General features: G+C 44.7%; 1 protein-coding gene across 1 annotated transcript in view; it reads right to left on the bottom strand.

Annotated features, from left to right (window-relative positions):
• Positions 1 to 9,493: 9,493 nt before the first annotated feature.
• The window catches only part of LOC310988228 (PDZ domain-containing protein 4-like), a gene marked incomplete at its 5' end in the record, with an annotated part of 54,283 nt that continues 51,506 nt past the window's right edge, over positions 9,494 to 12,270 (bottom strand). The window contains 4 exons of the mRNA XM_083974744.1: positions 9,494 to 9,899; positions 10,001 to 10,113; positions 11,017 to 11,157; positions 11,756 to 12,102. Coding sequence (XP_083830870.1) covers positions 9,668 to 9,899; positions 10,001 to 10,113; positions 11,017 to 11,157; positions 11,756 to 12,102 — 833 coding nt within the window. The 3' untranslated portion in view covers positions 9,494 to 9,667. The remainder of the gene's footprint in view (positions 9,900 to 10,000; positions 10,114 to 11,016; positions 11,158 to 11,755; positions 12,103 to 12,270) is intronic.

Below are 12,270 nucleotides of genomic sequence, written 5' to 3'. Positions count from 1 at the left end.
CCGGCCCAAACAGCTCCCCCGGCTCCACAGGCACTGACCGGAGAACCCTCCTACATGTGTCCGTTAACGGGGACTGTGCCAGCCTGACCTGGCGACGGGCCTGGACCAAGGTGGACATCATTCGCCCGAGCTCTCTGGTCATTAGGGCGAAGGCGTGTAGCGACGCATCGCTAAAGTTTGACATGAGGGCGTCGGGAGTCCCCTGTTGGAGGGACGTGGAGAGCGCCAGCATAATGTGCGAAAGGGAATTCCCAATACGACCCATCCGCGCTCCGGCCTCGTAGGTTTTGACCAGCAGGTCGTCCGTGACCCGACACTGGGGCCGCGGACACCTGGCGTCCTGGCGGAGCGTCTCTTCCGGAGCCACAATGAGGGACGCGATGGCTGGCTCCACCGCCGGCATTCGCCCCAGCCCATACTTAGCTGCATCCTGCATGGCCGCGAGTGCTCGGGCGTCCGAGGTGGCGTGGGACAGTGCCTTTGAGTCCCTCCAGCAGGCATGCAGCTCCTTGACGTAGTCCGCAGATGGAGGGACCGCAAACGTGGACGGAGCCTGCTGTCGTCTGAAAAATGCACTGGCGACAGCTGGGCTCTCCTGCGGCACGTCCAGTTGGAGGCGTGCCAGGGCCCCTTTAACAATGGCCCCCATGGAGGTATCCTCCGTCTCCCGAGATGAGTCCCGAGAGGAGACCAGCGAACCCGGCTCTGATGCTGGGGACGGCGCATCCTCGTACGGGTCTCCAAACAGGTTCGCCGATGCCGCGATGGAGATCGCGTCTTCCTCCGCAAACCCCTGCTCCACCGGCGGCTCCAGTGCACGGGCCGGCTGGAGCGCCATCAGCATCTCCTTGACCTGATGCAGCTCCGCTGACAGGTGCTGCACCTGGGCTGTGAGCCTGCCCCCCGTGGCCCTCTTCTTTGCCGGCCTCTTGCGGCCATCGGCTGGGCGCTTAACCCCGCTGGGCTGCGCGGCCGGGAGCGCATCCCGCACCAGCGAATCCTCACCTGGCTGCCGCTCCACCTCCTTCAGCCTGGCCACACGCAGCGCCCACGGTATGCATCTGCAGTTCATGCAGGGATCCTCCGATAGGGCCTCCTTCAAATGGTCCACGCCAAGACAGGGGGGGCAGCGGTCATGGCCGTCCTCCAATTCCAGAGGAGCCATGCAATCCGCACACACATGCGCCATCTCGGCGCTACAGGGGCGACCCTACCGGGAGAGGGTGCGGACACGCAGCCTTCACCGGGAGCCTCTGCCGCTAGCCTGAGCGGAAACGCTGCTGCTAGCCCCAACAACCAATAACGGACACGGCGTGAGCGGGACCACTGCGGCCGGTCTAACTCAAAACGACAGTAAAAACTGCGACAACGATAACGGCTAAACAAGCAAAACCACGGCAAACGGGCGAGAGCGTAAACGCCGCTACCCGTGTTAACCGGGAGGCGAGAAAAAAAAAGAGGAGAAAAAGATAACTGAAAGCGACAGCTAATACGGAGCTGCGATGCCAACGCCGTAAGCGGCCAACCAAAATCTACAGCTCCGCTGCGTAATTCAGAATTAAATTCCTTCTACCTTGTCTCTTCAGAGCACCAACGACATCAACACAGTCCCAGCCTCTGGAGGGCGAACGACCAGTCCGCAGCTCCGACCTACCAGGACGCGAGGCTACCGGGGATGAGGAAAAAAGATGCGGTGCTCCACAGACTACGACCTCACGTGCAAGCGAGAAGATGAAAAGGAGTCGATCCTCAGGTGACACCGGAACTTATCACCTCGGGTCACGTGAGGGTCACAGGTGACTTTGTTGGTATAGCTACTCGACCGTGCATGCGCAAGACGGAAATATCCAGTGCTTGAAGCACCGCCTCTGGCGGTCAGGAGGGATGAAATAGAACCGGATACCTTATCCTCTGTGACCTGCTAAATGTGTGATGCCCTTTGACTTCCTGTAGCCTCTGGCAGAAGGAGTTTTCAGATTAAAATACATTTCTTGGCAACATAGCCTACATGTCAGCGATGACTCTCTGACACTGCCTATTGTTAAGAGTTCATGGAAATATTTGAAAATCATCTGAAAAACACTGTGCATGCTCCGAGCCATATTCAGATAGTGGTGCACTCTGCCCTCCTGTGGATAAAAGGAGGAGTAGAAACAATCCCTTTTTTTCCCCACTTACTGACAGTGAGGGAAATGGGATCTTATTTAATTTTTTCTATTCTGAGACAGTGTAAGAGGACTGCTGCTGAACCCAGCGCAGGATGTGTAAGGTCCCCCCCCCCCCCCCCCCCCCCCCACTCCCTCTTTCACTCACACACACACACGCAGCCATTGCGCATCACTGAAACAACTGAAGCTACTAGACCACACAGCCAGATGCAACATACATTCAGACAGGACAAAACCACACTCAGCTTTAAGTTATATAAACAATGCAACGGCGGGCAAAATGCATTAAATGAGGCTTAGCGTTACCTTTAGAAGAGTTGTATGCGGCGAGTGTGAACAGCGTCTTTCCACTGGGTTGGACATTTCCGTTGTCCAGTCTCTCTCAAAGGCCAGCTGAAGCACCTGGACGTTTCTTTTATGAAGCATTGCACATCTGTGGTCCGAAAACACCCAAAACGGATCTTTTCTGAAACGATGATGTCATATCCCCACCGCTCTACCTGTACCGAGACACACCGCTGTGTAGCCTAGCAACAGTCTATGGACGTTACTTAACAACAGCGTCTGACTAACTCGGTCCCTCGGACACTGCAGCTGAATCTCGCCCGTTAAATCATTATCGATCGTCATATTTGCACTGACACGACTCCCAGTCAACATTTAATCCACTTGTAATGTCTGGAGTTTGAATACTGCGGGGAAGCTTTCTGTCTTCTTCTCTGTTGTTGGTGTTTCTGTGTGGCAGCGCTACAGCGCCACACACAGGCCTGGAGGAGGTACTACAGCGTTTTCTACTGAAATGGTGGGAGTGAAGCGCTACAGCGCAATGGTGACAGAGATAGTGATGTTCGATACCACAAATTTCCTTTCCGATCCGATACTGAGTAAAATTCAGGCTGGTATCGGCGATACCGATCCGATACCGATACTTTGTGCAAATGCACCTAATGTGCCTGGTAAATCTAATAAAATAAAAAAAAAGTAGGCTACTGTATTTCAAGTCATAGCTTCCTAAGGATGCAAGACTTCAGAGTAACATATTTATTTTAAACTCTGAACTATATTGAGGTAGTGGCCTCGTTTAGAATATAGCCGAAAATAGTGTTTCAAACACTAAAAAAAGAACATAAGTTAAATAATACCATGAATTAAATAAGAAAATTATAAACAAACATATATATTTTTTTAATTCATGCATTTAGAATATTATTCATCATTTTCCCACAGATATTCCAGACTTCATCTTCACTGTTTGTGGCACTGAAATAGCTCCACACCTAACTCCTTTCCGCTCCGCCATTGACTCTACACCGACTGACTTTGTGAGCAGCATGCCGCTGTGCTTACACGTTACGCACTTAGGTGGAAGAAAAAGTAGTTCCTAGCCTACCAACCGCGTGTCATTTAGACAAGATCTGAATAGTTTAGTTACTTTCCATGTTAATGATATGCATAACCACAAATGACTGAAGTATCAAAAGTATCGATATTTTCATTTGAGTATCGATTCTAGAGCATACAGACCTGGTATGAGAAGTATCGATATTTCAGTATCAATCTGCACATCACTAAGAGACCCAGGTCCGACAGCGCAGCGAGGAGAACAGTAGGCCATCGTGAGGAAGATGAAGATGAACTAATGAACGATGAGCTTGGTCGCTAATGTGTAAAAATAAACTGAGGGATTTAGAAATAAAGGCCGTCGGCCGTAACCTACGTGACGTCACACTGAGCTGTCAGATGCAGCCTGACTCCATACGCCAGATGCCAGGCTGCTGCATGGAGCCAGGCAGGCTGCATATCACATCAAACGCATAGATTTGCATTAGATACGTGTAAATCAGACAAATTCAGTTTTTTTCAGATTTTATTTTATTTTATTTTATTTTAAAGCTAATTCTGTGGATATAGGGAGGCTGGTGGAGTGCGGGAGGGGGGGCGGAGGGTCAAAGGTTTCAGATATCTTAAGGATTCTATTGAAGTTTAATTCAGTCCATTTTTTCCTGCCTTTTAATAACAGTAGTTTTAGTTCAGCATTTTAAGTAAATAGACAAATGAATCAAGTTAGCCGTCACAATAATATATTTTCATCAAATGTTTATTCTCATCATTTTATTGGGCTATAGCAGGAGTAACTAATGTGATGTAGGGGAGAGTGGGGTCAGATGAGCCACTTTTCATATTCAGGATCACTACATCAAGACTACTAGTTTTGTTGCTAACTAACACATCTGCATATATTTCAGGAATTTCTTTTTCATTAAGGCCCTGTTTACATGACAAAGCTTTTCGCTTCCAAAACTCCTCGTTGTCCCTTTAAACCCCTTTACCCATGTGGTTCTTACTTTCACAGACTCCATGAAAGCCTTCCTCCTAAAGATTTGGTCACATGCTCAATTTTTCTCATAGTTTCCTAGAAACAAGGGGTGTATCAACTAACCCTGTGTCTCATCTTACCCCGTTCTCCCCTACATGTGGAGTTTAACATGAGAATCAGAGGGAGTTTGAATTTATTATCAAAAGCCTGTTCTTTGCCTTAAGAGCTTTGCCTTTTTGAATCTTCTCTCAGCTCTCCAGTTGTCATCACAGTCAAAGGAAAAAGACTGTCAGTGAGCTTTAGAGAATGAAAGTATGAGTTCCCTTTGGTCTACAAGCCAACAAAGAACAGACAAAGTACAGAATGTTTTTTTCCGTTCTACTGTGTAATTATAAAAGACATGGCCCAGAGGTCAGACGACAAATGTAGCTCTGGTCCAGGTCAAGGCTGTTCCTGCCCTCAAGGTTTCAGCGCCGGCACACATGGGTGGAGCACCGTCCCAGAGACTCATGACAGCCGTGTCTTCTCAACTCCTGTTTGTTGCATAAGAAGCACACACAGCAACCTCAGTCACCAATCCAGTTCGTAGAAAGAAAACAGATAACTGCTTCAAAAACACAGCGTATATTTATATTTCTTCTTATTTATTATTTTGTCTTATTTATTTATTTATTTATTTATTTGTTTGTTTAGGGCATTGCATATTAATCAACATGTCAGGCAGAGCATCAATGTAAATATGCCAGAGTTAGCATAGTTGCTAATTCACATCCGTTGTCCTAAGGCAAGTCATAACATACAAACAATATACCAGTATACAAATAGATAAAACACAGTTTTACACAAAAAAATTGGTCCCAATTCACATTAATTCACATTACAAATACTGCTTTTGCTACCTGCTATTCATTATCTGTCCTATACATTTCTCTGCTGCTGCAACCCAGATTATATTATTTTACTACAGTTGTCTTCTCTCAGAGGCTCTGTCTCCATGGCTTTCTCACCAACTGATAAGCAAATCTCAGACTTCTGCAGTGTAATGATGGACTGAAGCTGCCAATAGCAGAGCTGCACAAGGCAATGGGGAGTCACCAAATTAAATGGACAATAAGGAGCAGAACAGTGTGGTATGAATCAGGCCACCTGAATGAGACAGACTGTGACAGACTCAGGACCACCCACAGGTACCAGACCCCCACCGTCCCCTCCTCTGTCTCCACTGTTGGACAGGCTCAGTCTGGTTTGTCCATCGCTCTGTTGGATGAGAGTCTGTTCAGGGAGTGTCAGCTGTGATTGATTAGTCTCATCACCATGGAGACAGAAGCTGCTCTGCTCTGCAAGATCATTCTTTCTTTCTTTCTTTCTTTCTTTCTTTCTTTCTTTCTTTCTTTCTTTCTTTCTTTCTTTTGTAGTGTATTATTCACCTGAAATTTTAGCTTTAACATCATGTATTATGTTTATTCTTTGTATGTGTGCCCTTTTTTGGGAATTGAAGGAAAGTGTGAATTGGTAGGCTACTCTGCTTTATGGATATGTTTTGCTTAGAAGTAAACAAATCGAAGGTAGATGTTATAAGAGAGAAAGACGCACATACATTTATAGATATATAAAGATGTTGCATTAGGTGTTTAGTAACAGTAATAGATTAGATAATAAGTGGCTCTTGTGAAATGTACCCTAGGAGAATATCTTTCCTGTTGTTCACATTTTTCCTGTGAGAGCCTTACTTAAGTTTATGTTAGACTCGTCCGGAGTATGAATGCAAGGTCGTAAAACTCTATAGGCTAGATCCTGTCTCATGTTCATAGACGCAAGACATGAACTGCGCATGTTAAACACTTACAGGAATTGTTTAGATTAACAGATACATGGATTGTTCATGTTAATGTTGAACACTTAATGCCTATTATGGTAAGCTATATCCTTATGTTGGGAGAAGGTGGAGTTTTGGAGTTAGAAAGTATATATGATCATGGTGTTGAGCCATAGGGGGGAAGATCTCACTTTGGCACCAGGGATGCTTCAGGATTCGGCATTTTTTGTACACTGTTCTTCTACTTGTTAATAAACTTCTTTTTAAATACAAGTAAAGACGTGTCAGCGGTGATCCCTTCTTTTCATCAACACATCAATATACCACACTTTCTTTCTTTCTTTCTTTCTTTCTTTCTTTCTTTCTTTCTTTCTTTCTTTCTTTCTTTCTTTCTTTCTTTCTTTCTTTCTTTCTTTCTTTCTTTCTTTCTTTCTTTCTTTTCTTATTATCTTGTGGTTTGAGGCCTTTATTTGATTCTCTTCATGGCTGATTTTCATTAACCATTCTCTGTCCTTTTCTGTAAATTTCCCATTCTTTGACATGAAGAAGACTTTTCTTACTCACTGTGTTTCTTTCTCTTTCTTGTTCTGTTCAGTGTTTTTAATCTCTTCTTTATGACCTCTTTCCTGATGATTCCCCTACTTTTAAAGGGTTTTCCATGGAGTTTTTCCTCAGTGGATGTGAGGGTCTAAGGGCAGAGGATGTTGTTGTGATGCCATGTAATGCCCTTTGACACAAACTGTTTGTAAAAATGGGCTATACAAATAAAATTGCCTTGCCTTGCCTTTTATTCTACCCAGCTGACCATAACCCTAACCCCTTGTTTTGATCTAAACCCAGCTCTCCCTCTGTCTGTCTGTGCTGTTTTTTCTGACCGGACATGCGATGATGACAGATTCAGTGCTGTCCTCAAATCACTACCACCCTTTAGTGTGATGATTGCGTCAGTCACAGTCCTGTTAGCGCCCCCTAGAGGCCGCTGTATTCTTTACAACTGCTAGATCAACAAACACATTGATGATTTTCTATTTCTAGGGCCTGACCATGAAACTAAAGAGAAAAGGATTGTCCTGAGTTCAAAGGGCCTGAGGTAGGGTCCCTAATACTAAATATAGGCTACAACAATGTTACTATTGCAAATAGCATGTGATGTTCAGAGCTACTGTTGGTTGACTTTTCTCCTGCAGGTAACATCCACGGAAATCTGAAGTCAAGTCAATCAGATTTTAGCTAAGATATTTCTCTGGATCCATATATGATTCTTGTGTCACATCATTAGGTTCTGTCGCTATGTAGGTTGTAACAAAAACAGCTAAATTTAATTATTAAACAACAACTTTAAATCTTTGTGGGATCTGAAAAGTCCCGATGTTGGCGCCATCTGATGTTGTACAAAGAATGACCATGGTAGAAAAATACACCCCTCTATGCCGGATCCACATTTAGAAATAGGATGAAGAATTTTTATTAGGGAGACAAATATTTTGAAAAAGGTTAATAATATGACAATAGCAACAATGAACTACAAAAAAGGCCAGCATGTGTACTACATCCACTGCGTGTGATGTGATTGACAGAAAGACGCAGGAAGAACCACTACATCTCATTTCACTTTATTTAATTCAATTAACTCAGATTTTCACATATTTCACTACTAAAAATGTCTGCACGAGGCTTTGTACACTACATCACTTTAAATTCAAGAATTATGTCCAATAATCAACAATGTTCAATACGTAATTCATGCACTTCATTAGACTCAGTATTAATATTTAATTTTGCACATCATGGTCACAGTCACAGCCTGAGGCCCCGACCCGGCTATGAACCATCTTGCTGCTGAGCAACACAATTTAATGGACATAAAATTAGCAATGGAAAAAAGTAATAATACTGGTCCCGTCACTGTATATAAAGATGGACGGCACGTCCCCTTTTTCTCCTATACTGTACAAAAATGTAGCCAAAATATCCTGGACAAGAGTCAGCACAGTGGCGATCAAGGGAGGATCCATGGTATCAAAAGCACAACCATTCATGTGTCTGAAAATGACGAATTGAACGAACATTAACATGATTAAAAAAATTAAAATTCTTGAAAATATTAGGCTTTATGATGTGTTCTTTGATATTCTAAGTTTGGTCCAGGTCTTATCTGTTTGTATGGAGGGGGGCGGGTTTATGACCTATTACTGCAGCCAGCCACCAGTGGGCAGTCAAGGTATTTTGCCTCTGTCATGTCGTCCATCTTTATATACAGTCATTGACCGTCTCCTTTTACCCTCAGGAGTCTCAAAAGGCATTCTGGGAAATAGGTTTACAAACGATGCACCTGTAAATTTAAAGGCAGGTGAGTCTTCGTCATCAATCAAATGAAACAGTGAGAATCACAGATCAATGAGTCTGATAGAAAAAGGAGACTTTTCCTTTTAATACAGTGATTGAACACTTGAATCTTCAGCTGTGTGTATCAATAATACTTTATGATCATTTAAGTCTGTGTCACCAACATGAATCCATACTTTTATCGACCTCAGAGAACAACATCACTTAAGATTCTCAGACATGAAGCACAAGTCTGATACGTTTCTCTTCATACAGTATGTAAACAAAGTGATATTCCCTCAGAATGTTCCTCTGAGTATTTCCGTGTCTGTACTTGATGCTTACTACAATACAAATCACACCACAGGTAATCAGGAGCTTGAGCCAGAGGAGGGCAGCCACGAGCAGGCTGGTTACCACCGTCTGTGTAAGCTGGAAGGTAGCCAGCAACAAACCATGTCTGCAGTCTGAGTCTACCTGTGCTCAGGCTGAAACATTCAAGTCCTTCCCCTCAGTCAGCCCCCCCCCCCCCCATGTGAATACAAAGTGAAAGAGAACAGTGTCTCCACTTGTCAGTCAATCATGGAGCATTTTTATGAATGGGGCCGAGACCAGAACAAACTGTTCCCCTCCTCAAATGTGTCTTTCTTAAGTATGAAGGGACGTCACGGATGAGCGAGGTTCATATAAAGTTTTGTCCCTATATCAAAGATGTTTGTTTGTCCACAGGGTCCAGTCTAGTTCCTGCTGTAGAGTAAAGCTCCACTTTCATATTTTCTAACCTGATTTCTGTTTTATATCTCTGCCTTTTCATATATATTTTCTGACATTGCAGGCTTCTTTTTCCGTACACTCCATCCTCTCAGTTTCCTTCGCTTCTCCTGTTTCTCTCATTCATCTTTCCACTTGCAAAGAAAGTCCGATCTTTGCCACAAACCAGAACGTTTCAAACATTTCTCCATATTCTCATATAGGTTTTCTATTCTATAGTCAGTTCCTTCACGAGGTCTTCTCTCCTCTTCCTCCCCCTCTGTGCTCAGATCACACCGTGGTCACAGAAAGCAGAGGGTTGTATATCTTCTTTCCATCTGGAGACCTCGAGCCGTGAGCCAGGAGCTCCTGAATAGTGATCCAGTTGTCGAGGATTCGCCGGTTCCTCTTCTTCATGATCTTCTTCTGGCTCAGTAATAAGATGTTCTTGCTGGGGGAATCCTGTCGGGGGCGGAGCTGCGTGCTCTGGTCTTCGGTGTTCCCTGCTAAAGATGAAGCATCTCTGAAAATAGAACCAAAAGGTAAGACTTGGTGAGATTTACACTGAGACAGGAAGAACATGCAAACACCAGTTTGATGTTGTGTAGATTATTGTAACTGTACCTGTCTCCTTTGAGGTAGTCCAGGCGGCTCTGCATCATGAACTCTCTTCTCCGTCTGTACTCTCTGGCCCTCAGCAGCTGTTGCTTCCTCTCCTCTTTGCTCCAGTATCGGCCCTGGTTGGACAACAGGGTGTGGTTTAATGAGCAGTTTGTCCCTGTCTTTTTTTTTTTTCATTAAACTTTCACAGGTGAAATGGGACGGGTTCGTATGTTATGCTAGTAGTGCGTGGATTTTGTTTTTTTCTCAAGGAAATGAAATAATACAAATTAATAAGATAATAAACAATAATTGAAAACAAACTGACTGAAAAAAAAAAAAAAAACAAGCAGACAATCAGGGAACAACAACGACAACAACAAAAGTACAAAAAAAAAGAAGAAAGAAGAACCATAGTGTTGTCATTTTACAGTTGGTATGTCAGAACTAGATGAATACAGGTCCCCGGACATGATGTTACATACATACACACTTGATGGGGATTGGGTGGGTTCTGCTCAATTAATCGATAAAATTCTTCAGATTCTTCATTAATGCTGAAAGATTCGATATAATCTATAAAAGGTTGCCAAGTTTTGTTAAAGGATTTAAGGAACCCCAACGGGATCTGATCTTCTCAAGTTTAACACAATATAGGATCTCATGTATCCATCTGTTATGCATAGAGAAGGATATACGTGTCCATTTAAGAAGGATAAGCGTCCTAAGGTTGTGAAGGCTATGACTCGTTTTGAAGTGATAGGCATGTCAGTTTTTCGAGGGACCCCGAAAAGGGATCCATTGTCCCACCCAGGACTTCTCCAAGAGTGTTAAATATTTCTGTCATTTTCTTGAACCCTGTAATGACTGCCATCTAGGGCTGTAGCCGATATCCGAGTACTCGAGTACTCGCTCGGCTTGGGCGGCAACCTACTCGGATACACCCATGAATAGTGACCCCGAACATTCGGATAGTAAAATATGCTACTCGTTGCAGCCCTACTGCCATCTTGGTTTTTTTGGTGAAGACTCCACAGTACCTGTTTCATCTCGCTGGCTGCGTCATCGTCGGTCGTCATGCCGCTGCGCTCCTCCCTGATCTTCATGGCTCTGGCCTTCAGCAGACGGTCCCTGACCGGTCGCTTGGCTACGTAGCGGGTTCCATCACTGCGGATCTTTACCTGGACACAAAGAGGAAGGTCGGTATGTTTCCTTTAAGCCCACTGAGCTTAAAGCAGGAGTAAGCGGTCCGGTGGTTTTGGCTAACTTCCTGTCAGCCGATGGAGTTAGCAGTCCCCGACCTTGTCCCTACGTCACCACATTCACGCGCATCTCTTGGCTGCACACACAGAGAGGACCGCCCCTTTATGCTGTTCTCTCTCCTCATTGGATAAAGGTTGTAGGATACAAGGAAAGTTTTCTCCTCTGCATACAGCAGAGCAGAGTGACTGACAGACCCGTGTTTCAGACCAAACACTCTATATAAGTGATTGCTGTCGGAAGATAGAACTATTTAAGACTTATATTAACACAAACATTCCGCTTACTTCTGCTTTAATTTAGCTTCATGGATTGTTGAGCTGGATATTGCTCTCAGATATCTATCTTGCTGTGCTCAAGACTTGTGTTTGTGTTGGTGGTTTTGATTCTGTACCTGAAGCTGCTAACCTACAGGATATCACAGTGACTGATACTATGAGGCCACATGATATAGAATAAACATGTCTGAACATTTCACATCACACGTCTTTCCATTACAGATACCATCACAGTATTTACCTTCCACTCCATGCGTTGTGGTGACGCTGTTCGTGATGAGTGCGTCAACCCAAGCGGTAGGGCCAGTCCTAACCTTGAGGCCCTTGTACGGTGGTCCTCCAGACCACAGGGGGCGCTGTTCACACTCCTGGGGCTGGCTGGGCCGCTGCTGCCCGTGCCCATGCCTCTTTCCTCGGCCTCCGTCCGTCCTCTGTCTCTCACCCGGTCCAGAGGGTCCACCAGGCCCTCGGACGGCAGCGTCATACAGCTCTGGTAGCGCTCTAATGGTTTGTTGTGGGCGTGGTGTCGCCTGGTGAAGTAGGGGCTGGACTCTGCACTTCCACCTCCATGCCTGCTGGTGGCTCCACCTGCAATGGTAATCAATACAGTAGTATATGGTCAAAAATAACTGATCAAAGTGAAACTATTTTGTTTGTACTGATTATTTTGCTTATTCGTCTTTTCAGTCTTACAAAAACTTAGTGTATCCTATGTCTAGTCACTATGTGTTGACCCCTCTCATTTGCCCTCACATT

Source organism: Trachurus trachurus (assembly GCF_905171665.1).
Source record: "Trachurus trachurus genome assembly, chromosome: 7".
Classification (NCBI taxonomy): domain Eukaryota; kingdom Metazoa; phylum Chordata; class Actinopteri; order Carangiformes; family Carangidae; genus Trachurus; species Trachurus trachurus.
Note: the sequence above shows the minus strand (reverse complement) of the source record. Positions and strands in the feature narration are given on the sequence as shown.